Source organism: Staurois parvus, unplaced genomic scaffold (genome assembly GCF_062004578.1).
Source record: "Staurois parvus isolate SC_StPar_1 unplaced genomic scaffold, SC_StPar_1.0 ptg000004l, whole genome shotgun sequence".
NCBI classification, from domain to species: Eukaryota; Metazoa; Chordata; class Amphibia; order Anura; family Ranidae; genus Staurois; species Staurois parvus.
Window position 1 is genome coordinate 214,094 of NW_028317800.1, and position 27,812 is coordinate 241,905.

General features: G+C 41.1%; 1 protein-coding gene across 2 annotated transcripts in view; it reads left to right on the top strand.

Moving 5' to 3' along the window:
• Nucleotides 1-27,812, top strand: part of DMXL1 (Dmx like 1) — a 222,789-nt gene that overhangs the window by 123,151 nt on the left and 71,826 nt on the right. For both annotated transcript variants that reach the window (XM_089673106.1, XM_089673173.1), the window contains exons 22-27: nt 1,052-1,217; nt 1,973-2,228; nt 11,022-12,094; nt 15,931-16,116; nt 19,218-19,294; nt 19,732-19,862. In XM_089673106.1, coding sequence (XP_089529232.1) covers nt 1,052-1,217; nt 1,973-2,228; nt 11,022-12,094; nt 15,931-16,116; nt 19,218-19,294; nt 19,732-19,862 — 1,889 coding nt within the window. The remainder of the gene's footprint in view (nt 1-1,051; nt 1,218-1,972; nt 2,229-11,021; nt 12,095-15,930; nt 16,117-19,217; nt 19,295-19,731; nt 19,863-27,812) is intronic.

Below are 27,812 nucleotides of genomic sequence, written 5' to 3' on the forward strand. Positions count from 1 at the left end.
TTAACATATCCAAAAAATATTGAAGTCAAAGGGGAAACAGCAACACCATGTCCACCACTCTCTGGCTCTCTTATCTCCTCCTCCCATGCCCATCTCCAGGACTTCTGCAAAGCCTCTCCTATCCTCTGGAACTCTGTACCTCAATCTAACTGGCTATCTGCCACTCTGGCCACCTTTAGGCGATCCCTGACAACTCGCCTCTTCAGGGATGCCTATCCCACTTCCACCTAACAACTGCTCATCCCTCAATATTTACCCTTTTTTTTTCTTCTTTTTTTTTTAACACTTGCCTCACCCAATTAGATTTTAAGCTCTTATGAGTAGGTCCCTCTTAACCTTTGTTTTGTTGTATTGTAACTGTACTGTGTACCTTTTATATTGTAAAGTGCTGCGTAAACTATTGGTGCTATGTAAATCCTGTATTATAATATTCGTATTTATAACATATATACGCCAGTATGGGTTAAACAGATAGAGGAGAGCTATAGATATAGTGGGGTGGTTGTTGCCCTGCTTTATACACCAAAGCTTTGAAAGAATCTATGCTTTAAAGTGGTAGTAAAGTCTCTTTTTTTTAATGTTTTTACCTACAGGTAATAAGGCTTACCTGTAGGTACTGTAATTAGCTCCTGAACATGCACCGTTTAGAAGATATTTACTTTTAGCAGTGCCGGTGATGTCACTGGCGCATGCGCACTACGCTGTCAGTAGACTGTGTGCCGTCCATTGTGGGCCATGCCGCTGCCGAGACTCCTGGGCACATGCAAAGCGTCTGCAACCCGAGAACCTGGAAAGAAGACCCGGTGAAGCTGAAAGTCCCTGGGAACCATGACTCCGCATTTTCATTTAAGTCTTTCACTTACGCTTTAATCCAACATTTGACCATAGCTTTGCATCTTATTGGAGATATTTATTCTGTAATTTTCCCTCCGGAAACAGGTTATGGTTTCTTCTCTTGAAATACTTTTTTAAATTCAAGACGCATTAGGAACTTTATTTACACTGGATTTTCTGTTTAACGCCCTTTGTTCTGTGTTGATTTTTGTTAAAGATCTCAAAAAGATGCAAAGATGACTCAGTTTTTTGGGAATAATTTTAATGAAGAAAGATGGAGGACAGCAGCCCTGAAGAATGCTTTCTCTCTGCTTGGGAAACAGCGTTTTGAGCATTCCGCAGCATTTTTCCTTCTGGCTGGATCTCTGAAGGATGCAGTGGAGGTATGAGTAGGCTATATATTTTCAGCCATAACTTTATATGTCGAAGGTGTGTTAGACTGAAAATTAGTATGTATTACTCTGATTTATAAGAACCAAAGTTCTACCTTTTTTGTAAGGCACACACGTGATGCATACAATTTACCAGTTAGAGATAATGTGGATTCAATGCCACACCAGGTACAAAAGTTTCATAGTAAAATGACCTATATGTGTTTATGACAGCCAGTTCTTTATGCCCTTGGAGTACATTAGGATATCTGATATTTCAACAAAGGCTTTGGGGATATTATGAGCAGTACTGTGTTTAATGAGTACTTAAAGAATATGTAAATCCAACATTTCAAATTCTTGATATGTCCCTGCTGTACAATGTACTTGTATGAAAAAGTATCCTTTTCTCTTTGTATTGCTTCCTTTGTGTGAAATACCTGGTGTTCCTGAAAGTCCCTTTGCTTTCCTGTTAAAATTGACCACACTAGGCACGAGTGCTGAAACTCCTGCTCTCCTCCAGTGGTCAAACTTCTGCTCACATTCCACCCCTGCACAACCATTCACTGAAGTTCAGTGGGCTGCTGTTTCTCCATGTGTGAGCTTGTTGTCTTGTGAAAGTTCTATATTATTGGGCCATTCCAGTCCAGAGATGGATACAGGCAAGTCAAAGTTTAGAGAGAGGAGAAGCCGAAAGGAATAGAAAATAAAGGAAGTAATGGTGTTTATTTTATGTTTGTTTTATGTTATAAATAATTATTTTGCAGGTTTGCCTTGAAAAGCTACATGACATTCAGCTTGCACTGGTGATATCAAGGCTGTATGAGACTGAATTTGAAAAATCTTCAACATATAAATCTATTCTTCAAAAGAGAGTTCTGGGAATAGATTCACATGCCCGAGAGCCCAGTCTCTCCAACATGCATTCAGACCCTTTTGTGAGGAGCATGGCTTACTGGATCTTGGAGGAATACAAGCACGCTCTGGATACCTTACTTAAGCAGCTAGTTAGGGATGAAGAAGGTAAGCACAATTCGAATTTACAGCAGAGCATATTTAGCATTATGTTTTGTTACAACATTTTTCATTACTTGAAAGTCAGTATTAACCACTTCCCATCCTTAAGCCATTTATAAATTCCCTAAGCTTGAAGTGATTGTAGCGGGATCATGGTGGAGGCTACAATCATGATCTCGGTTAAAGTTTTCTTTTTCAATTGGCAATTCCCTACAGCCTATAAAGTGGCTAGATTTTTTTTTACAGCTGGCGAAAGGGGGCCCTCTCCTCCCAATACTGCCTTTACCGGGCTCTCTTGGCAACTGTCAGCATCCACTTCCTGAAACACACACTGATGTTGCTCCTCTCACTGTGTAACATCAGAAACAATGAGGATTTTGTCACTGATTTTAGTCTCGTGTAAATAAGCCATTACCTGCTTGTGAAATCATCTGATCAAACCAATCTTGGTTTGATCAGATGCTTTAGAGGTCAGAGGAGAGTTCTGGAGTCTAGGTGAAATGGTGTTAAAGATGTAACGTAAAATAAATAATAAAAAAAAATTGAAAGCACTCCGTGCTCATGTGGAATTACGAACGCGCACGTACGTTCTGCACACACATGTAAACGGTCATCACACCACACCCGTGAGGTATTAGCATGAACATCAGAGTGAGAGCAATAATTTTAGCAACAAACCTCCTTTGTGACTAAACTGGTAACCTGTAAAGACTTTTAACCACCTCAATACTTGGTGCTTTCACCCCCTTACTGCCCAGGCCATTTTCAGCACTGTCCTAGTTTGACAACTACTCAGTCATGCAACTCAAAAGTCATGTACCTAAATAAAATGTTATATTTTTTTTTTTTATTTGTTTTTTTAGGCAGAGCTTGTTTTTGGTGGTATTTTATCACCATTGTCTTTTTTATTTGATGCTATAAAAACAAAATCTATCAATTTTTGAAATAAAACACGTCTATCTAGTTTTATCAAATTTTGCATAAAATAATTCTTCATAAATTTAGGCCAAAATATAGTCTGCTACATTTCTTTGGTAAAAATATAACCCAAATCAGTGTATATTATTTACTCTGTGTGAATATTAGAGTCTACAAACGATGGTGGGTATATACAGTGCTCATCGTAAATGAGTATCACCCCTTTGGAAAAGTAAAATTTTAATCAATATCTTAATGAACACAAAAACAATTATAAAAATGTTGACAAAAGTGAGTGTTATAGAAGATTTGTTTAGCTCATTACATGAAAGGTTAATATAACAGATTACAAAATCTTCAGTTTTACTCAAATTAGTTGATGCAAAAATTAATACACCTCACAACAAAAACTACAACATCTAGTATTTTGTATGACCTCCATGATTTGTAAGGACAGCACCAAATCTTCTAGGCATGGAATGCAAAGTTGGCAACATATTAGAAAATCTATTTTTTTCCGTGCTTCAATAATTACCTCTTTTACAGCCTGGATGCTGGATGGAGAGTGATGCTCAACTTGTCTCTTCAGAATTCCCCCATAGATTGGGTTCAGATCAGGAGACATACTTGGCCACTGAATCACGTTCACCCTTTTCTTCTTCAGAAATGCATCAGTGCCCTTAGATGTGTGTTTTGGATCATTGACATGTTGGAAAAGTGTAAGAAGACCAAGGGCATGGAGTGATGGTAGCATCTTGTCTTTCAAGATAGAGCGGTACATCTGTGAATTCATGAAACCATCATTGAAATGCAGCTCACTGATGCCAGCAGCACTCCTGCAGCCTCACAGAAGGACACTGCCACCACCATGTTTCACTGTAGGCTCCATGCATTTTTCTTTGTCTTCTTACCTTTGTGACACCATACAGTTTTGAAGCCATCAGTTCAAAAAACATTTCTTTCTCTCATCACTCCAGAATACAAAATCCCAGTAGTCTCCTTCTATTTCAACATATGCCTGGGCAAATTCTAGGCAGTCTTTTTTTGTGCATGGATTTTAGGAGATTTTTCCACCCATGCATGCCGTTCCTCTACAGTGTACACCATTTAGTGTCACAGGAAACAATCACCCCAGTTTGGCTTTGTACTGCTTTAGCTAACCGCAGTGAACTTGCATGTCAATTTTCCTCATCCCGTCTCATCAGAAGATGCCCCTGTCGAGGTATTAACTTCCGTAAATGGATTGAACATCTCTGTGAGATAGTTGCAGTTCCATCTTTGTAAAATTTTTGTGTTACTTTTGCTACAATATTCTGATAAGTAAAGGTTTGCTGATCTTCTGCTAGCCTTCCCCTTTCCCGTGCAAAGAAATTATTTTCTTTCTCAGGCCTTGTGACATTTCTCCTCCATGTGGTGACAGCATGAAATGGGAAGGGGTTTTCTTTAAGTAACGCCCTTTTATAATCAACTGTCTGCTGGACACCTGTTTAATGACTAATTAGACTCACCTGTAGTTGAATTCTTGTTAATTAGGACTTTGTTGTCTAAAATGTAGCTTTGCCTTTCATTGGGGTGTATTCATTTTTGCAGCATAGTCTTGAAGGAATTTGTTAGGAAAAATACTTTTTTGTGTGTACAAATTAACTAATCTTGTGTCCCATAGAAAATGTTGATTCTGAGAGGAAAGTGAAGGTTTTCTGACAAATTTGTTGGGGTGTACTCATTTATGCTGAGCTGTGTTTTCAACATTTTTTACAAATAAATATCTGAAAAGTGTGGCGTGCATTTATAATTAGCCCCCTTTACTCTGATACCCCTAACTAAAATCTAGTGGAACCAATTGTTTTTAGGCGTCACCTAATTAGTATATAGAGTCCACCTGTGTGTAATTTAATCTCAGTATAATTACGGTTGTTCTGTGAAGCCCTCAGAAGTTTGTTAGAGAACAGTAGTGAACAAACGGCATCATGAAGGCCAAGGAACACCAGACAGGTCAGAGATAAAGTTGTGGAGAAGTTTAAAGCAGGGTTAGGTTATAAAAGAATATCCCAAGCTTTGAACATCTCACAAAGCACTGTTCAATCCATCATTCAAAAATGGAAAGAATATAGCACAACTGCAAACCTACCAAGACATGGCCTGGCAAGGAGAGCATTAATCAGAGAAGCAGCCAAGAGGCCCATGGTAACTCTGGAGGAGCTGCAGAGATCTACAGCTCAGGTGGAAGAATCTGTCCACAGTACAACTATTATTCATGCACTCCACAAATCTGGCCTTTATGGAAGAAAGGCAAGAAGAAAGCCATTGTTGAAAGAATGCCATAAGAAGTCCCATTTGCAGTTTGCGAGAAGCCATGTGGGGGACATAGCAAACATGTGGAAGAAGATGCTCTGCTTAGATGAGACCAAAATTGAACTTTGGCAGAAATCTAACACTGCACATCACCCTGAACACCATCCCCTCCGTGAAACGTGGGGGCAGTATCATGTTGTGGGGATGCTTTTCTTCAGCAGGGACAGGGAAGCTGGTCAGAGTTGATGGGGAGATGGAGCCAAATACAGGGCAATCTTAGAAGAAAACCTGTTAGTTTGCAAAAGACTTGAGACTGGGGCAGAGGTTCCCCTTCCAGCAGGACAACGACCCTAAACATACAGCCAGAGCTACAATGGAATGGTTTAAATCAAAGCATATTCAGGTGTTAGAATGGCCCAGTGAAAGTCCAGACCTAAATCCAACTGAGAATCTGCGGCAAGACTTGAAAATTGCTGTTCACAGACGCTGTCTATCCAATCTGACAGAACTTGAGCTATTTTGCAAAAAGGAACATGCAAACATTTCACTCTCTAGATGTGCAAAGCTGGTAAGAGACATACCCAATAAAACTTACAGCTGTAATTGCAGCGAAAGGTGGTAATTCAAGGTATTGACTCAGGGGGGCTGAATACAAATGCACGCCACACTTTTCACATATTCAATTGTCAAAAATGTTGAAAAGCATTTATGATTTTCCTACCACTTAATAATTATGTACCACTTTGTGTTGATCTATCACATAAAATCCCAATAAAATACATTTACGTTTTTTGTTTTAACATGCCAAAATGTGGAAAATTTCAAGGGGTATAAATACTTTTTCAAGGCACTGTGTATGTGTGATGTGTGTGTATGTATGTGTGTGTGTGATATATTTATTTATTTATTTTGAAAACCAATTACTCCTGATGTACTGATAGTCTCTCCTATTTCTTGAGGCCCTAAAATGCCAGGACAATACAAGTACCCAGCCCCCCGTCCCCCAAGATACTCCTTCTTTTTGTAAAGTAGACAGTCCTCAGTATTTAATAAGAGTCAGGGACCCAAAATCCAAGGAGCACCTTTGGGATTTCAAGGAGTATAAGTTATATGTAAACTGTACATCTAATTTCCTGCCTACCTATTTTTGGATGCCCTGGAGCACCAGGATAGTGAAAACACCCATAAAATGACCCCATTTTGAAAAGCAAACACAGGTATTTTCCAAGATGCAAGATTTTTTTTTTAAAGTCATTTTTTTGCCACAAGTTTTTTTGGAAAATGCAGGAAAGAAAATGAAAATGTATTTTGATTACACAAAATGTACCACCCCTCATCTGCTACCTCACTTTAGCTGCAAAGGCAGTGACTTGGGTGTACACCTGACATGGCTGCAATGGTTTGCTTCTCACCTGTTGAAGGGATTATACCCCCTGTATGCCTTCCAATTGTGACCCATTAGCTTGAGGAAAGGGCTAGAACGCTCTGAAATATCTAGCCATTCCCCTTCTGGTTGGCCCTCCCAGGTCCTGTATGCATTCCAGCGTGGTTCCAAAAATTCCTGGATTGGCTTGTCAGCGTCCCCTTTCTTACCACAGAGTGCCACAGCACAGAGGGATTATAAGCCACATGAAATGTTCCTTTTTTAAATCTTTTTTGCTCTACATGTTAGTTAGTATTTTTAATAAAGAAATACTAAACATACTATGCTTAGTTGGCTCCCCCTGCTGTTGGTGGTTTGTTTTTTTCACTGCCTCTCAAATGCTTTCTGAAGAGTGTTCCAAACACGGTTAGCTCTTGAAAGAGCTTCACACATGTGAAGTCCTGGTGACACAATGACTGCTGTGGTAGTGATCAGGAACACTGTGGCTAGTATAGGGGTGATCAGGTACACTGGGACTGAAGTGGATGTGATCAGAGGCACTGAGACTAGTGTGGTGATCAGGGGCACTGAAGCTAGTATAGAGTTGATCAGGGGCACTGGAACTGGTGTGTCAGTGATCAGGGGCAAGGTTTGACTGGTGTGGCAGTGATCAAGGGCACAGTTTGACTGGTGTGGCGGTGATTAGGGACACTGACACATGACAGTTTGTGTAAAAAAAAAAAAAGTGTCCCCTCAAAAAAAAAAAATCTTTAATGGTTTGCTTTACAGAAATAGCTGGAAGGCAACAGGGCTTGACACATTTGCTTTGAGTCTTGGAGCCAGCTAAAGAGGCTAGATATTATGAGTTCCTATTGAGGTGGTTCACACAGATGCGGTCCACGTGTTTTGTGTGCCATTATGAAAAGGTTCCTGTGCAAGTTCCAGACTCGCAAGTGAGTAGAGTGGCATGTTGAGAGAAGTGTTCACATAAGATTGCTATTGACAGGAGTTTTTTGCATTGAAGTCAAAGGGACGTGACGTATTGAAGTCAAAGGGACGCGACATTGCATTAAAGTCAAAAGGACGCGACATTGCATTAAAGTCAAAGGGACGCGACATTGCATTAAAGTCAAAGGGACGCGACATTGCATTAAAGTCAAAGGGACGCAACATTGCATTGAAGGCAATAGGAGGTCTGTTTGCATTGGAAGTCAGTGGGCGGCAATTTTGCTTTGGAAACCATTGGGAGGCGATTTTGCATTGAAGTCAATGGGAGGCATTTTTGCATTGAAATCAATGGGAGGCATTTTTGCATTGAAGTAAATAGGAGCCGATTTTTGCATTGAAGTCAATGGGAGGCGATTTTTGCATTGAAGTAAACGGGAGGCAATTTTTGCATTGAAGTAGAAAGGAGGCACTGTGTGAGGGGACAGTAAAACCACTGCTCAACTGCCTGTTTTTACCTCCACTCACTGCTGACGTGAACAAGGCCTTGTTATTTCTGACTGGCTGGTTTGTGTTATCTAGAAAACACCAGCTGTAGAAGTCAACATTTGTTACTTCGCTGCTTAAGGACACTGGACATGCCACTCATAACCGAAAAAAAAAAAACTCCATCTAAGGTGTACAGGTGTGTGCAATGCACCCAGCTCCTCCTTCTCCCACTCAGTTCTCCACCACATTTACCATTTACCTGCAGTAGCTGATATTTGTTTTCTTTACACAGGAAATCTTTGTACTCTACACTGTATATGCTGACACTCAGAACATCAGTCTGTCAATAAGAAATACAATGAAGCAAATATTTTATGGCTTCATTGTAACTTCTCTTGTTCATTCATAGCAGGTCAAAGGGGTGACATTTGATCTGCATGATCAGTTAAGAGTCCATTCACACCATAAACAACAGTTGATCAACACATTTCAGCACATATGCATTGCAAAATCAGCGAATTTAAATAGGAGTAGTTTATACCTATGCATTCTGGTCTCTTATGTAATAAATTCTTCCTCCTTCCCTTATAAAAATATTTTCCCCCCCAAAAAAACAGTGGTTCATGCAATGCTTGATGAAATAACCGAATTCTCCAGATATGCTTCTTCACCAAATTAGTGCTCCTCCTTTTTTCCTTCCTCATACATCTGCCACGGAATATTCCCAAAGAAAACAAAACTATATAGTGTAGTGTATTTAAAAAACAAATCTCTTACATCAGTACAATTGTCCTTTTATTAATCCATTATAAAGTGCAATTGTAAAAACATTCTCCCTGTGTCTCACACCAAATGCAGATGTCCTGTTACCAAACATACTGCGCTTCCATCCCAGGGCTCATTAATGCACGAATACAGCTGACTCTATACTCCTTTAAGGCAGACCAACTTCCTAAAGTGGTTCTAAAGGCTCATTTTCTCTTTAAAATAATAAACACATAATCTTTCCTGCTCTGTGCAATGGTTTTGCACAGAGCAGCCCCTATCCTCTTCTCAAGTTTTGCGCCAATGCTTCTGGCCCCTCCCCCTTGCTGAGTGCCCTCAGATCAAGCTGCTTCCTCTAGGGGCACTCATGCGTGTGTGCTTATGAGCAGGCTCTGTGTGTCTGTGGGACACAAGACACACAGAGTTTGGCTCAGTCAAACCCTCAGTCACTGGCTGTAATTGACAGCTGATGGAGCCAATGGTTCCGGCTGCTGTATCTCAGCCATTAAGGAGAGAGACACCCGGGGTACCAGATACCATCTCAATAGTGGTTTATAATTACATTCTTTCAATATCAAATTGATGGATATTTTAGATACGGCATGAACAGTTTCCTGCCATTCATTTAATTCAAGGGAGATATTCTTCTCTTATTCGACAGGATAATTCAAAGGTTGTAAGGGTTAGTGGTCTTACAACCAATTTAAGCTTAATTTGAACAAAGAATACAATTAGTTTTTACAGCAAAATGTTTCAGTGGTGGGCATTTGCCATTTTTCATGATAGCATTGCAATGTTTGTTTTATTACCATTACGAAATCCTCTATTCAGAAGAGTCCTTTATTAATCCACCACTTGAACTGTTTCGGTAAAACTCCAGGTTGCAAAAGACAGGGTCTAAAAAGGTGTGAGGTGAGGAAAGAGGTTTGCAGGCCCTCTGCCTGTCCCAGACAGCTAAAGAGTAAGACAGAATAGGACAAAGGATGGGGGGGGATGTTGTGCAAATGATTGGGAAGCCACATTAGTGATCCAATAGCATAGGGAGGGCATGAAAGACACCCACAAGAGTGTGGAACCTTTGATCAATGTATTAGCTAGATGGGTTATTTGAGCAGCCTGAAAATAGGCCTGAAGGTTGGGAAGTCCCAAACTGCCTTGTGGTACAATGCCAGTCTAATCATCCAGGAGCATTTGCTACGTTTGCATTGTAAAGAGTCTCAAGAGAGGAGGTTAAAGTGTCACTAAACCCACAACAGTAAAATCAGTCTGTATATGCAGTAAAGCATGCTTGTTATACTCACTGTGGAACCTAAGGGGTTAATCCTCTGCATTGTGTAAAAGGCTGTTTGATCCTTTCTTCTCTGCCCCTCCTCTTTTTGAAATGACCACCTGATACAGACTGAATCTGTAGTCACATGCTCAGTTTGGTGTGTATTGCTAGAGGTTTTTTTTTTTCTTGGGAGAGTCTATGTGATCAACACTGTCCAGACAGAGGGTCTGGACTTTCACATCTTCCTAGAGCAGAAAGAAAACGTCTCCTGCAAGCGTTAACCAGTGCTCTGCTGAATTCAAAAGACTGCTGATGAGAAGATTTTTTAGCAGTTTATATTTACTAAAATAATTGCATTTCTATGTTCTGTGTACTGTGGGAGACCAGATATAGTGAATGCAGGGTCTTGGGTTTAGTAACAGTTTAAGCAGGGGTTCCCATTTTTTGTGTGCAATTATATGCACTTAGTTGAGCAGTCTTGAAGTAGTTTTGGACTGATCTTTTTTCATTAAAAAGAGGAATTTACCATTTGCCCAAAAGAGCATAGCATCTGTTTCTGGGCCGCATTCATTCTAAGAAGCAGTTGAGTCTTATTAAGTTAAGGTGAAGTAGGTGTTTATACTTGTGATTCTAGCTTTCATAAGAAAGTGGTTTCTAAAAATTGTATATAATGCACAATATTAAATATAAAATTGCAACATTAAAAAATAGATTGCTGTACCATATTGCTAAATTATAATAATTATTTCTCTTACAGATGATTCTTGGAGCCTGTCTTCAAGTTGTGATCCATCAGTCTTCAATTTCTATAATTTTTTAAGATCGCATCCCATGTTATTGAGACACCATTTTGGCTCATCAGAGTCGTCCTATACCAAAATGTGCCTGTCTATGGAAAATGGTTTGGCTGACAAAATTAACCTAAGTGAAAGAAGGTTGTTTTTCACCACTGCACATGCTCATTTAAAAGCTGGATGTCCAATGCTAGCCCTTGAAGTATTATCCAAAATGCCCAAAGTGGTGAAAAAATCGAAGCCTCTACTTCGAACTTCAAGTCTGGCAGATACTAGTAAAGTTTCCACACCTGTATCTCCCTTACTTGGAGAAAAGAAAGACTCAGCTTGTGACTTTGACTGGTCAAGCTCCATGGTCAATGGTTTATCTGACTTATCCTCTGGGAAGCAAACACATTCTGTCAATTTGTTTGATTGGAGCCAACCATCAACGGTTATTGAAGATGAGCCCTTAGAATTAAAGTGGGATAGTGACACAGATGAAGAATCTTTGACATCTGGGTTTTCAATGAAGGATGTGAAACCTTCACAAAGCACAGAAAACAATAAACAAATGATGACCAGTGCAAGTTACTCAGAATCCTGTAGCATTGATGAGAATGATTTTCTCAGTCCCACAGAAGATGTGATAGCTGCTCAGCTTAAGTTTCGAGCTTGCCTAAAGATTCTTACTGGGGAGCTGCGAACATTATCCACGGGTTATGAAGTTGATGGTGGCAAACTGAGGTATCAGCTGTATAGCTGGCTGGAAAGAGCAGTTGTTGCTCTTCAAAAGATTTGTGATTATTGTGTTAATGTGGATGAGCTGAGTTCTGTGGGAGCTGTTCAGTATTCTTATGAGGATAGCTTGGATGACTCTTTGGATCAAGCTACATCAAAGCAGAGGAAAGAACTCCTTGAAAGACGTCAGTGGCTGTTGAAATTTCAATCACTATTAAGAATGTTCCTGAGTTTTTGTGTACTTCATGGCTCTCATGGTGGTGGTTTGGCCTCTGTACGTATGGAATTAATACTACTTTTGCAGGAGTCACAGCAGGTATTTTCCTTCCAATATATGCATGCTCAACCTCCTCTTTCTTTAGTTCCTTAGTTTTTTTTTTTATTGTGCTTTTGTGTAGCATAATGATTTCTAAACCACAATTTTCATGTTTCAGAAGCATAAGCTACTGTAGCTTGTTGTGCCTGTCTGAGTGAAATCGTAGATTTAGTGTAACTATTCTATTCCTTATAGAGCAGATGCACTATATTGCCAAAAGTATTGGGACACTCCTCCAAATCATTGGATTTAGGTGGTCCAGTCACCTCCATGGCCACAGGCATACAAAGTCAAACACCTAGACATACAGACTGCTTCTATAAACATTTGTGAAAGAATGGGTCGCTCTCAGGAGCTCAGTGAATTCAAGCGTGGTACCAAGATAGGTTGCCACCTGTACAATAACTCCATCCGTGAAACGTCCTTGCTACTAAATATTCCACAGTCAACTGTTAGTGGTATTCTAACAAAGCAGAAGCAAGTAGTAGGCCACGTAAAATGACAGAGTAGGGTCAGCGCATGCAGAAGCATGCAAAAGTTGCCAACTGTCTGCAGAGTCAATAGCTAAAGACCTCCAAAGTTTGTATGGCCTTCAGATTAGCACAGCCGTGCATAGAAAGCATCATGTAATGGGTTTCCATGGCCGAGCAGCTGCTTTCAAGCCTCACATCACCAAGTGCAATGCAAAGCATCAGATGCAGCGGTGTAAAGCATGCCGCCGCTGGGTTCTAGAACACTGGAGACGTGTTCTCTGGAGTGACAAATAATGCTTTTTTGCCTGGCAATCCAATAGACATGTCTGGGTTTGACAGTTGCCAGGAGAACGGTCCTTGCCTGACTGCATTGTGCCAAGTGCAAAGTTTGGTGGAGTGAAGATTATGGTGTGGGGTTTTGATTCCGGGGTTGAGCGTGGCCCCTTTGTTCCAGTGAAGGGAATCCTTATGGTGTCAGCATACCAAGACATTTTGTACAATTTCATGCTCCCAACTTTGTGGAGACAGTTTGGGGATGGCCCCTTCATGTTCCAACATGACTTTTCACCAGTGCACAAAGCAAGGTCTATAAAGACGTGGATGAGCAAGTTTGAGGTGGAGGAATTTGACTGGCCTGCACAGAGTCAACCTGATAGAACACCTTTGGGATGAATTAGATCGGAGACTGTGAGCCAGGCCTTCTCGTCTGACCACAGTGCTTGACCTCAGAAATGCACTTCTGGAAGAATGGTCAAACATTCTTAGACACACTCCTAAACTTTGTGGACAGCCTTCCCTGAAGAGGTGAAGCTGTTATAGCTGCGAAGGGTGGGCCAACTCAATATTGAACCCCATGGACTAAGACTGGGATGCCATTAAAGTTCATATTTTTGTAAAGGCAGGTGTCCCAATACTGTTGGCAATATAGTGTATATCTAACCATACAATACATTTTTGGCATTGAGTAGAATTGTGTGTAAAGCTGTACTTCAGGCAAATAAATAAATGGGGCCAGTTAATGCAACTGTGTATGTATTATAAATTATGACATTTGTTTTTAAATGTAGCAGAGGGATTAGCTCATCAGTCTGCTGCTGCATTGACTAGTCACAGGCTAGTGGCAGAGGGATCGATTAGCTTCCCTGGTCAATCACAACAGGAGAAAGTCAGGTCACTAGCCTGCTAAATCTGTGTAAGTCTCATGGTTGGATGGACAAAATACAAATCCTTTTCAGGTAAAATAGCTGCTGGATATGTAATACATTTGTGGATTTAGCTGTTAGCCTGGAGTTCAGTTTTAAAGTGAACCTGTGAGGACTTACTCTGGATACCACTATTGCTGTTTTCTCAAAGCTCAGGCTCCAGTCATCTTGATCCTAGCTGTACTACTTGGAGAACACTGGACCTGGAACAGGCGTTGACAGTAACATCTGAAAGACTGATTTCCCATCCTGCATGCTTCTTCCAGTTGAATTACCAGGTAGTAAAGCGAGGTGTCAGGATGATGGCCCTGAGCTTGCACCCTTTGTCTGCAATGACAACTTCATTATTTTTATCCTCACAAGTTTCTCCTAATATATTACACACCTGACCTCACTAATCACCTTATCTGAAAGTAGATTTCCTCCTTTTGCCAGCTAGAACTAGATTAGATCACAGCAGAGACTGAAAGGGAGAATCTCCCTCTGATAGTAGCAACAGAAGCGCAATTATTGATGTCTTCTACTCTGTATCCAGTGGTTCCAGAGGAGAGAGGCACCAACTGATGAGCACATGCATCTATCATGTCAGAGTCATGTTAAGTCATGTTATCATATTAAGTTAAGGCCATATGTTCTCATAAGGAGCACAGGGCACACAAGCACATTACCACATGAGCTGCAAGTGTTTATGTTAAAACCATATAGGGCCCATTCTTACATGTGTGCTCTCTTCTAATGCATTACCACATGCATGCTGACATGTATTGTGTTAAGGCAGCCCATTTATTTTGAATGCAACAGTGCAAACAGAAAAACAAACCTGCTCTTTTTTCAGATTCAGCACACCACAACGCACAGCAATGCCTTAACCCGCATTGAGACAAAGGTGCATTTTGAAGGTGGTTTGAAGTACTAGTAAATTGAATGACAACACACCACCTGAAATATACAATGTGGTGCTGTGAACAGGCTTAGTTAGGTTGATTTCATGGAAAATTTGGATTGACAGGAAACATAATTAAAATACATCTAAACCCAAGAACAAAAATGTAAAACATTATATATTACCAGTCTGTAGATCTGGTGGATGCAGGACAAGTACATTTTCTGCAAATACAGAAAAATACCTGTTGATCCTGCCACATGAATCCAATGTTCTTGTGGACTTCTGTGCTCTGAACTAAAATCTCCAACAATATTATCATCTTTCCATCTCATTTTTGTGAACTAGAGAATACTTTCATCCTATGTTAAGGAAATGAGAAGGGAGGTCTTTCTAGTCAAAATCAGAAAATCATTTGCAACTATATAGAATACATTACAGTGAGTGAATGTTGTTGCCTTAGGACAGGAGGTGCGTTACCAGCAGGTGACTTACCAGCAGGATCACCAAGTCAAAATAAAGGAAAGAAAATAAATTAATAAATACCAGTGTGCACAGTTGTGTGTGCTGGCTTTTTTTTTTCTCCTTAGTTTACATTATGGATTGTATAAGACATGCTTAGGCGTTCCTGTTTCATTCAGTGAGGTGCAATTTGACCTAATTCATTTTGAATGGGCTCAGATCTCGCTGCATTGCACCAAAGGTAGTACATACGCTTCTTTTGGAAACGCACTGCCGCCAGATCACATGGTACTTTTCTACCATCCGATCCGCTGCAGGCAAACACACTGTTTGCAACCTGCGTTTGGGTGTTAACTTAACACCCTCTCTAGATCACATACAGTACGTTTTAAACGTGGAAACATGCACAGAATGAGGGTTTTCCCGCCTTGCATTCTAGTGTGAACCTAACCTTGTGATTTCTGAGTTGCTGAACAGTGACACATTTCTATCACTTCCAAGAAATGGGAAGCTGTTTTATATCACATTTTTGCTCTTAGATTTAGATCTGTTTTAATCTTGAAATGCCCTGAATTTAATTATTAATTAAAAGCTGCCCATTCCTGAAGGCTTATAAAAAGTGGGCTCAAAATAGTCTGTACTGCATAGTTTTAACTTTAATTTTAACGTTTACTCTTGAACACAAGATTATTTTGATGTAATTGTGTTGAGTCTGAATGTAATTCCTTTTACTAAATGACTGTAATTACTTCTATATTGCTTGTACTTTTTGCGCTGTACTCATTTATACTCGATTTCTATTGTTTTCTCATTTAGGATAGCTCACTCCTCTCTAATCCTCAGACAGAACAGACTTCCATTCCACTCCTTTTTGCTTGCACAGCAAGTGCCAAAACTGTTGTAGCCAATCCTTTACAACACCTGAGCAACTTAACGCATGATATCTTACATGCCATAATAAATCTTGATTCACCTCCTCATCCCGATATCCAAAACAACAAGGTATGCTTTTGTGTGGTTTTTTTTTGTTTGTTTTTCTTTTTTACTTAAGCAATTTTATTGGCAGTAGTCTACATTTTATAACAAACTGAAAATAAAATGAAGGATACAGAAAAACAAAATTAAAAAAACATCATCTCTCAATCCAACCCACAGAAAACATACAACATTTTGCCACACAGTTTATAAAGAAAGTGATTATATGAAATCACAATGGGTACAGATGTGCAGTAAAATACAATTGGTTATCTGCATGTTTAGCCACTAGCCTACAGGGCACTTATACCCCCTTCCTGCCCAGGCAATTTCCAGCTTTCAGCGCTGTTGCACTTTGAATGACAATTGCGCGGTCATGCAACACTGTACCCATATGAAATTTTTATAATTTTTTTGTGAGTTTTATTTTGGTGGTATTTAATCACCTCTGGGGGTTTTTTTCTTAAAGCAAAAACCACTGAAAAGTTTGAAAAAAAAACAAAACATTTTTTCTTCTTTTTTGTTATAAAATTTTGTAAATAAGTGATTTTTCTCCTTCACTGATGTGCGATAATGAGGCTCCAGTGATGGGCACTGATAGGTGGCACTGAGGGGCATTGACAGGCATCACTGATGGGCACTGAAAGGCAGCACTCATATATGGCACTGATAGGTGGCACTGACTGGCACTGATAGGTGGCACTGATAGGTGGCACTGATGGGTGACACTGAAAGGCAGCTCAGATGGGCACTGATATGTGGCATTGATGTGCACTGGTAGGCACTGATATGTGGCATTGATGTGGCACTGATGGGCACTGGCACGAGGCACTGATGGACACTGACAGGTGGCACTGGTGGGGCTACACAGATCATCAGTGCCCTGATGATCAGTGTACATGTCCCCTCTGAGGGATGCCGATTACAGGCTTTCCTCTCCTCACGAGCTGTCAGCGTGACAGCTCGTGAGGAGAGAAATGCCGATAACCAGCATTTCCCTATTTACATACGATCAGCTGTGATTGGACACAGCTGATCACATGACCGAGCCGACATCTTTGGCTCTTTCCGTTGATCGGTGATCGGACTCAGCGCACCGCCGATCACCACGCTGCGTGCTCCCGGATCCACACATGCGGTTAGAATGGGAGGACGTCATATGACGTCTTCCCAGAATGAGAGAACCGCCTTGCGCCCATCGTACTATATGGCGGGCGGGAGGCGGTTAATTATTATTGCACAGGGTTTATATAGCGTCAAGTGGTGAACATCACTTTACAATATAGAGACAGTACAGTTGCAATCTGTAACAAAGGGTTAAAATTCCTTGTTACATTTATTTATTTATTGACAGATTTATATGTTTACCCTTTTAGATTTGTTGATGTAGTACAATGATTACCACAAACAAGTCGTATAGTAAAAGAGATTTACTTACCTTTGTTTAAAGGTGGAGTACAGATGATAAAACAAGATAAGATAAATTCAGCTTCAGTTTAATCAAGGGAGCCCCCAACTTCTGCAAACATCAGAAAGTCCTGGAGATGACAATCACTTCAAATTCTAGGCACATTCACTATCCAATTCTAGAAGGGGCTGTGACGATGTGTTTGTTGTCTAGTGTAGGTGTGTGTGTATATCTTCCATGGGTTAAGTGCTCATTTTGTCTAGGGGCTCAGCTAAAAGCTGTATCTACCCATTCCTCCAATCCTCCAGAAAACCACGCTTCTCCACGTCCGTAGGTGGACTGTTCCTGCCGTCACATCCGGAGCCAGTCTGTGGGTGTGACGACGTCAAGAACAGCCCATCCACAAAACCGCTAGCGTGCGGGGGGGGGGGGGTGGAGGGGTAGGAGCCACGGGGGCTGGTCTTGCACTCAGAGGTTCGGCAGATTAGGCAAGTATATCTGTGCTTTCTGAGCACCTAGACAAAAATGAGCATTTAACCCATTAGCACAGCCCCACTGCATGGGAAAATAATAATTTTGCCTGGATTCCTCCTTTAACGTTTTGAGACAATGAATGAGGCTATCTGTGGTAAGGTCTGAAAGATCAATGTATGCAAAGAAAAGTAATGAATGTGACCATTTGTGATAACCAGTATACAGATAGACAGATATATATGTTTGTGTGTATATGTGTATATATATATGTATGTGTATGTATATGTGTATATATATATATGTGTGTGTGTGTGTGTGTGTGTGTGTGTGTGTGTGTGTGTATATATATATATATATATATATACATACATACTAAACAGCCATAGTTAATAACTAATGCCAAGTTCTGTGGAAATTAACAATGAATATACACCCGTACTACACAATACAACACGAGGGTAAGCACCCTGCTCTTGGGAGCTTCAGCCACCCATAGATGGTTTGAATCTCATCCGGTGGTTCAGCAGGGAAACGGCCGAGATTCAAACAGTCAGTCAGCAGGCTGATTGACTGATATTGCCAGCGGCTATAGATGGCAGGGACAGCTCCCTGCGCATGGTGGTGCAGGAAAGAAAGTCTCATCTGTTGCCTGCCTAACAATCTAAAATGTTTAGATTATTCAGTACATCACAATAAATAAGTATTGTAGATTACATTTGTTCCTTTGTCTGCAAAGTAAGTTGAGTAGTACAGTTCCTCCTATACCACACTGTGTCTGGTCATTACTCTTGTATGTATATTATCCTAATTTTCCATTATGTCTAAAATGAGGTTAGGTGGGGCCAATGTGATAGATCCAGACAATTTTCCCTATCTTTGAACTTATGTGGACATGAACTTATGTAGGCACTGTTGGTATGGTAGTTTCTCCCATTCTAGTAAGATATTGACAAGGTTCCCTCTGTTGGTGAATGTGGGTGGGTTTTGTGCATTTAATTTGCAGGTCAGAAAGAGTAGTCTGGTGATGAAATTCTTCTGAAACAGTTTCTTCTGGTTGGATACCCAAAATACATACTTTGAGGTCAAAATGTACTATATGCATTATCAAACCCATATCTTGCAAGGTTCTCTATATCATCAATGTATTATTTAGTACCTGGGTATTTAAATGCTATTCATTTTTAATGAGAGCGTTTATAATTTTATCCAGAGAATATTTACACACATTTTACTTTCTATCTTCCAGATTTATGTAATGCATACTCTGGCTGCATCCCTTTCTGCCTGCATATATCAGTGCCTTTGTGGAGGGCAAGCCAACAGGTACAGTACAGTTATATTTGTGCTTAGGTTTTATAAGTCAAGAAGACTGAAAATCAAGGCACTAGAAATGTGAAATGTTCAGTAACTCTTTAAAGCTTTCAAGTATAATTTTAGCTGCTGTATTTTTTGTTTAATATCAGTGGCAGTTGCTGTCACTTCAGACATATCCTCTAAAATACATGTATATACTTGGGCATCCACAGGCATTCTTTAGAATATTTCTATTCTTCAGTGCCTTGCGCTTTTGGCTGTGTTTAGTGCTATGCAAACAAAGGTGAATAGGGTTTTTTGAGTTCTGCAAGCAGGAACCTGGGTTCTGCAATATGCAAGTCAGAGAATGGGGTTTGCGCTGCACTATGCTAATTTAAACATATGTGAAACCCTGTGCTAGGTCAAAAACACCAGCAGTATGTCACTGTTGTGTCTTTTTATTTCAGTGCCTCCATGCAGACCAATCCATTTACAGGTATGGTGTACCAGAGTGTTCTGCTTATTCACAGACAACCAATAAGAACAACAAGTCTGGATGAAGCAGTGATGCCAAACACATCTCCCACTCATTGGCCAGGTACTCTAAACAAAACTTTGAATGGTTTCTAAGAGCTGTGTAGATATCTATATATAACCTGTTAATAATTGTGACTTAGTTGTGCCCCTTCTCATTTGAAGCTGAAAGGGCTGCTAATATACAGCTTGGCTGATCTCCTAAATCAGAGACCTAGAATAACATATCTGTTTTCTCTATGATCTGTGCTGAGGAGGAAGAACGCCCACAAAGCTGTTAACACTTTTTCTCAACACTTATTTTAACTGCCACAATTGTCTATAAGGGTTTTTTTTTGTTTTTTTTTTTACTCAAAGTGTTGTTTTTGTGAATTTACACTGTGTGTCACCAGTTTGTTTGTGTATGCTGCTTAGCATGGTGGTTCTTTAGCATTTCACTCATTATGATACACATCAGTAATTTTTTGGTAATTTACTTCTACATCTCACAGAAAACTTTTTATCTTAACCACACAGGACTGGTATTCATAGACCATGGGTTACATACAGCTACCTTCAGGTTATTGAACAATTGCAAAAATGTAACCCTAGAGCATACCTATATAATCCCACCCACTCTGTGAAGCTCTGTTTATTTGCTAGTCTCCTTAGATGATGGATCTGTTCTCTGGAGAAGTAATTTTTATTTCTAAACCACTGAAGTGTTTTTTTTTTTTTCATCTGAATTTTCTATCAACATCAGACTGCCTCTGGGACCATACCCTATCCTTTAATGTTTGCTTTGGGCACTGGATCCTGCATTAGACGTCCATTCTGGCATGAAGTGCAACATGAAAAATTTGCTTCAGGGTGCTATACAGGTCTAGAATTGTGGCCCATTTCTATGGTTTCCTGACTCTAGAGACCCCCTTTTGGGGTATGCTCATCATGACAGGCGGAGCCTGGATCTCAATAGGCCCAGCTTTTGTAGGTAAGGTTAGTCAGTATTTCCTTGTATATGGAATCCAAACACTGTCTGTATGGCATTGCGCACTATACCGTTAAGGTTGGGCAGAGAATTTTGGTGGTGTTCACTTAATTGTGGCACCCCCTGCCATTTTGTCTTTAATGCTTTTCAGCAAGATATTTTAAATTTTGGTGTTTTTCCCTATTGTCTTAACTTAGTCTCTGAAGGATGAGGTATCTACATCACACCTCCCAGATGAGATATTACCTGCCCCACTGCATTTCTGTGGCCTTCTTCTACAGAAACATAGCCACTAATGTCCCCCGCATACAGGATTATTTTGGGATACATACCTTTCGTCTTGACCATGTTTATCTTTTTTGATCTGTTATACTTATTTGTACTATGTTCTTATTACATAAGTTGGATCCTTATGGTTCCATTCTGTGCAGTTTATGATGCATATGATCAGGCATCTTTTCAGTTCAGTTTACCAACTATCTGGACTTAGTCTCAGGAGGATGAGGTATCTATGTCACACTTCCCAGATGACATGTTTCCACCCGCCTCACTGCATTCCCACTTTCTAAACAAACACAGCCAGAAGAACTTGGTCGGTGCCTGGTTATAGCGGCCTTCTACATACATGCAAAACCCATCCTGAACCAGAAGTACACCACTGGGGATCCTATCACTAGCAATGACCGATCACAGGTGCATAATAGCATGCATTCCATGAATAGCCTACAGAAAACACAGGACACTGTTCAGGGTGATAGCTGTTCCCTTCTCCCAGGGACAAAGCAGATTTTTCTGCCACTATGTCTGTACTCCTTGGAAAACTTTCTGCACTTCCAGAACCTCATCGGAAGCTTATGAATTACAATAGCTTTGTGCCAAATGCTGTCCACTGTGGACACACTAATTGATGCAGTTCAAACTAGTCTTTGCCTAACCACGCTTAATTCTCTACAGCCCAAACAGAGCCCTATAAGTATTAACACACTGGTTAGATCCGAAAAGACTTTTCCTGTATACGCACAGATTGATTGTGCGCACTATATAATGATGGCTGTACGCCGAAAAGGTTTAATCTCCTCCTCCTTTTTTTATATGTCATTTGGAAAAGGATTTTAAAAAGAGTCTATTTCAGTAGTGGATCCTGCCATTTCTGTTCACCACAAGTACTTCACAGTTCCTATTGAGGTTGTTTCCTTCTTAAAGTGGAACTTTAGTCAGAAAATTTAAGTCTTCCTAGATCACTTCAAGCTGGCCTTTTTTGCAGGTATAGCTATGTAAAACCTTTAAAAATAAGTGGTTCCATTCCAGTGTCAGATATGGGGCAGGAGGGGGGAGGGGACTTAAAGCAGAACTTCCCCTTTTTGGAGACATTCCGCTTTAAGGCTAGTCCCCCCCTCTCAGTGTAATGTGACAGCAAAAATTAAGTGTTAGGTGCGATATGAGATTTAATTTTGTTCTAAATACAGTATTGTCAGTAAAATTAGTTTTATAATGTAGAAAGTGAAAGTCCAGGTTAATGTAACTAAAGTATACCACACCAAAAATATTCTGATACTAAACAACATGTACATTTGGCTATGGAGACAGGAAATATGTTTATTAGAATGCATCTGGTAGTAGCTGTGGAAATCCCTTGTGCTCTAGTTTGGTTTGCCTATGTCAGGGGTCTCCAAACTTTTTAGACAAAGGTCCAATTTGCTATCCTTCAGACTTCAGAAGGGCCAGAGTATAGCCAATGGGAATAGAAAATGTCCTGGTGTCGGTAACATTGTCCCATCATTGTGGCAGGGGAAGGAATGGTGCCACATTGTTTGTGTCTGTGATAGAAATAGTGCCCTATCATTTGTGTCAATGGGAGGAATAGTGCCCTATCATTGGTGTCAGTGGGAGGAATAGTGCCCCATCATTGGTGTCAGTGGGAGGAATAGTGCCCCATCATTGGTGTCAGTGGGAGGAATAGTGCCCCATCATTGGTGTCAATGGGAGGAATAGTGCCCTATCATTGGTGTCAGTGGGAGGAATAGTGCCCCATCATTGGTGTCAGTGGGAGGAACAGTGCCCCATCATTGGTGTCAGTGGCAGGAACAGTGCCCCATCATTGATGTCAGTGGGAGGAACAGTGCCCCATCATTGATGTCAGAGGCAAGAATAATGCCACGTTGTTAATGTCAGTGCGAGGTATAGTGCCCCAAGGGCCAGGTACAGGCAAGCAAAGGGCTGCAGTTTGGAAACCATTGGCTTATTTTGTTGCATCCTATTTTACTAATTATCATTTTTAATTACTGTATGCTTGCAGGTATATTGTCTATTTTTAGATATTTCTTCTTTCAAAGGTACTTTTTGTTTTGTGTTGCATTGTAGTGGAGCTTAAAGTGCATTTAAACCCCATAACTGAAATTGATAGTATTGCAGCTTAATGGTCCTTAAATGTGATGGCTGCATTCGTTTTTTCTTTTGTCAGACTTTTTTTCTTAAACCAAAAACCACTAAAAATTTTGGAAAAAAAAACCATTTTTTTCTTAGTTTTTGTTATAAAATTTGGTAAATAAGTGATTTTTCTCCTTCACTGATATGTGCTAATGAGGCTGCAGTGATGGGCACTGATAGGCTGCACTGATGGACACTGATAGGTGGCACTGATGAGGAGGCACTGGTAGGTGGCACTGATGGACATTGACAGGCATCACTGATGGGCACTGAAAGGCAGCACTGATATATGGCACTGACAGGCGGCACTGACAGGCGGCACTGACAGGCGGCACTGACAGGCGGCACTGACAGGCGGCACTGACAGGCGGCACTGACAGGCGGCACTGACAGGCGGCACTGACAGGCGGCACTGACAGGCGGCACTGACAGGCGGCACTGACAGGCGGCACTGACAGGCGGCACTGACAGGCGGCACTGACAGGCGGCACTGACAGGCGGCACTGACAGGCGGCACTGACAGGCGGCACTGACAGGCGGCACTGACAGGTGCCACTGACTGGCATTTATAGGTGACACTGAAAGGCAGCTCAGATGGGCACTGATATGTGGCATTGATGGGCACTGGCAGGTGGCATGGATGGGCACTGAGAGCTGGCACTGATGGACACTGACAGATGGCGCTGCTGGGGCTACACATATCATCAGGGCACGCTGATCATCAGTGCTCTGATGATCTGTGCACATGTACCCTCTGAGGAATGCTGATTACCGTCTCTCCTCTCTTCACGAGCTGTCAGCAAGGGGAGAGAAATGCTGATAACTGGCATTTCCCTGTTTACATGTGATCAGCTGTGATTGGACACAACTGATCACATGACCGAGCCGACATATTCGGCTCTTTCCGTGGATCGGTAATCGGACTCAGCGCACCGCCGATCGCCACGCTGCGTGCTCCCAGATCCATGCATGCGCGGTTAGAATGGGAGGACGTCATATGACGTCCTCCCAGAACGAGAGAACTGCATTCCGTCCTTCATATTACAATATGGCGGGCGGGAGGAGGTTAACCTGGTAAACATGCCATTATCACACTTGTCCTAGGATTACAATTTTACCAGAGACAGAAAGCACAGGAAGTTATCCGCTCACAAGATTTCTGGCGCTTGTTGAACAAATATAGTGAAACACTTTCAGTGCTATGTTTAACGCTATGTTTATGGGGGCAAATAAGAGAAATTAATTGTTAGAGTTCACATGCGCTGTAACTTCTATGCTATAGTTTTCTTTTATAGCCTCTTGGTTATAATTTTAGTACAGGTAATGGTAGCCAAATAGATATAGCATTCTGCTGTGTCCACAGGATTTATAGATCTATATGCTGACAATTACATTTTATATACAGTGGATATAAAAGTCTACACACCCCTGTTAAAATGTCAGGTTTCTGTGATGTAAAAAATGAGACAAAGATAAATAATTTAAGAACTTTTTCCACCTTTAATGTGACGTATAAACTGTACAACTCAATTGAAAAACAAAGTGAAATCTTTTTTTTTGGGGGGGGGGGGGAGTAAACATAAAAAACTAAAATAATGTGGTTGCATAAGTGTGCACACCTTCTTATAACTGGGGATGTAGCTGTGTTCAGCATTAAGCAATCTTATTCAAAATCATGTTAAGTAGGAGTCAGTACACACCTGCCATCATTTTTAAGTGCCTATGATTAACTCCAAATAAAGTTCAGCTGTTCTAGTAGGTCTTTCTCAACATTTTCTTGACATTAGTTGCATCCTACAGCAAAAGCCATGGTCCTCAGAGAGCTGCCAAAGCATCAGAGAGATCTCAATGTTAAAAGGTATCAGTCAGGAGAAGGATACAAAAGAATTTGCAAGGTATTAGATATACCATGGAACACAGTGAAGACAGTCCTCATCATGTGGAGAAAATATGGCGCAACAGTGACATTACCAATAACTGGACGTCCCTCCAAAATTGATGAAAAAACTAGAAGAAAACTGGTCTGGGAGGCTGCCAAGAGGCCTACAGCAACATTAAAGGAGCTGCAGGAATATCTAGCAAGTACTGGCTGTGTGGTACATGTGACAACAATCTCCCGTATTCTTCATATGTCTGGGCTATGGGGTAGAGTGGCAAGACTGAAGCCTTTTCTTACAAAGAAAAACATCCAAGCCTGGATAAATTTTTCAAAAACACATATGAAGTCTCCCAAAAGCATGTGGGAAAATGTGTTATGGTCTGATGAAACCAAGGTTGAAGTTTTTGGCCATAATTCCAAAAGATATGTTTGGCGCAGATACAACACTGCACATCACCAAAAGAACACCATACCCACAGTGAAGCATGGTGGTGGCAGCATCATGCTTTGGGGCTGTTTTTGTTCAGCTGGAACTGGGGCCTTAGTCAAGGTAGAGGGAATTATGAACAGTTCCAAATACCAATTAATGGCTTTCTAGCAGAAGCCTGACAACAACCCAAAGCATACATCCAAATCAACAAAGGAGTGGATTCACCAGAAGAAGATTAAAGTTTTGGAATGGCTCAGACCTTAATTCGATCGAAAATCTGTGGGTTGATCTGAAGAGCACTGTTCACAGGAGATGCTCTCACAATATGACAGATTTAGAGTGTTTTTGCAAGGACGATGTGCCATGCTGAGAGACTCATACCCAAATAGGGTGCTATAATTAAAATCAAAAGGTGCTTCAACAAAGTATTAATTTAAGGGTGTGCACACTTATGCAACCATATTATTTTATTTTTACTTCCCTCTACCTAAATGATTTCATTTTGTTGTTCAACAAAGTTGTACAGTTTATAGGTTACATTAACCACTTGCCCTGCTGAGTGTGACGGGAGTCACTTTGGATGGGGGGGCCCATGGAACCCAGCTCACTTTAGAGAGGTGAGGAGACCCCTGTCTTAGCTCCCCATATCCCTCTTATGTGTAAATCACCCTGTGCCTGTTAGGGGTACAGGGTGATCTGTCCTAATATTGTGTGGGGGTTGTTGATTGTTTTAATGTCATGTGGTTGCATCCCATTGTTTTATTGTGTGTCTGGTTTGGGAGCAAACTATTATGGGATGTATGTGTTTGTGTACTAGCTTAGTGGGGGGGGGGGGGGGGGGGGGGTGTCTCCAGCAGCCCTTCCTCCTGATGGGACTGTCTGCTGGTGTGATATTTTGAATACCTGTGTGTCTCTTGTTACTAAATGTAGATTGCCCCGCCCTGTGTCATTATGCAGGGAGGGGGGATTGTCCCGAGTGTATATATCTTTTATCTGTGTTCAAATAAAGTAGTTTAACCTTTGGATTACTTCAGGACTGGTGTCGTCTAGTCTTGTACAGTCGGCTGTGGTGTCTGTTATCGGTGTTCTGATGGGGAAGCAGTATTCTAACTTAACTACTCAGATTGGGTCGGTTCCATTACACTGAGGATTTACCATCCTTCCTGACCAGGCCATTTTTTGCATTCGGGTGCTGCGTTACTTTAACTCACAATTGCGTGGTCATGCAACGCTGCGCCCAAATGAAATTTACGTCTTTTTTTTCCCCACAAATTGAGCTATCTTTTGGTGGTATTTGTTCGCCTGTGCGGGTTTTTTTATTTTTTGCGCTATAAATAAAAGACTGACGATTTTGAGAAAACCGCAATATTTTTTACTTTTGTTATTAACCACCTCCCACCCGCCATATAGTATTATGACTGTCACAAGGTGGTTCTCTTGTTCTGGGAGGACGTCATATGACGTCCTCCTATTCTCACTGCGCATGCGCGGCTCAGGGAGCATGCGTCGATCGGCGGTGCGCTGTGTTCCTCGGACACAGCGGATCACCGATCATGGAAAGAACCGAAGATGTCGGCTCGGTCATGTGATCAGCTGTGTCCAATCACAGCTGATCACATGTAAACAGGGAAATGCCGGTTATAGGCATTTCTCTCCTCTCGAGCTGTCACACTGACAGCTCGAGAGGAGAGGAGAGCCGGTAATCGGCTTACCGCAGAGGGGACATGTACACTGATCATCAGGGCACTGATGATCAGTGTAGCCCCATCAGTGCCTTATGTCAGTGCTCTCCAGTGCACATCAATGCCACATATCAGTGCCAATTGGAGCTGCCGTTCAGTGTCACCCATCAATGCCAATCAGTGCCTCCTATCAGTGCTGCCAATCGGTGCCAGTCAGTGCCGCCTAACAGTGCCAGTCAGTGACGCCTATTCGTGCCAGTCAGTGCCACCTATCAGTGCCACCTATCAGTGCTGCCTTTCAATGCCCATCAGTGCCTCCTCATCAGTGCAGCCTATCAGTACCCATCAGTGCAGCCTCATTAGCGCACATCAGTGAAGGAGAAAAATCATTTATTTACAAAATTGTATAACAAAAAGTAAGAACAACATTTTTTTTTTCTAAATTTTCAGTGGTTTTTGGTTTGTTTAAGAAAAAATAAAAAACCCTGAGGTGATTAAATACCACCAAAATAAAGCTCCATCTGTCACAAAAAAAGATAAAAATTTCATATGGGTACAGTGTTTTATGACCGTGCAATTGTCATTCAAAGTGCGACAGCGCTGAAAGCTTGAAATTGGCCTGGGCAGGA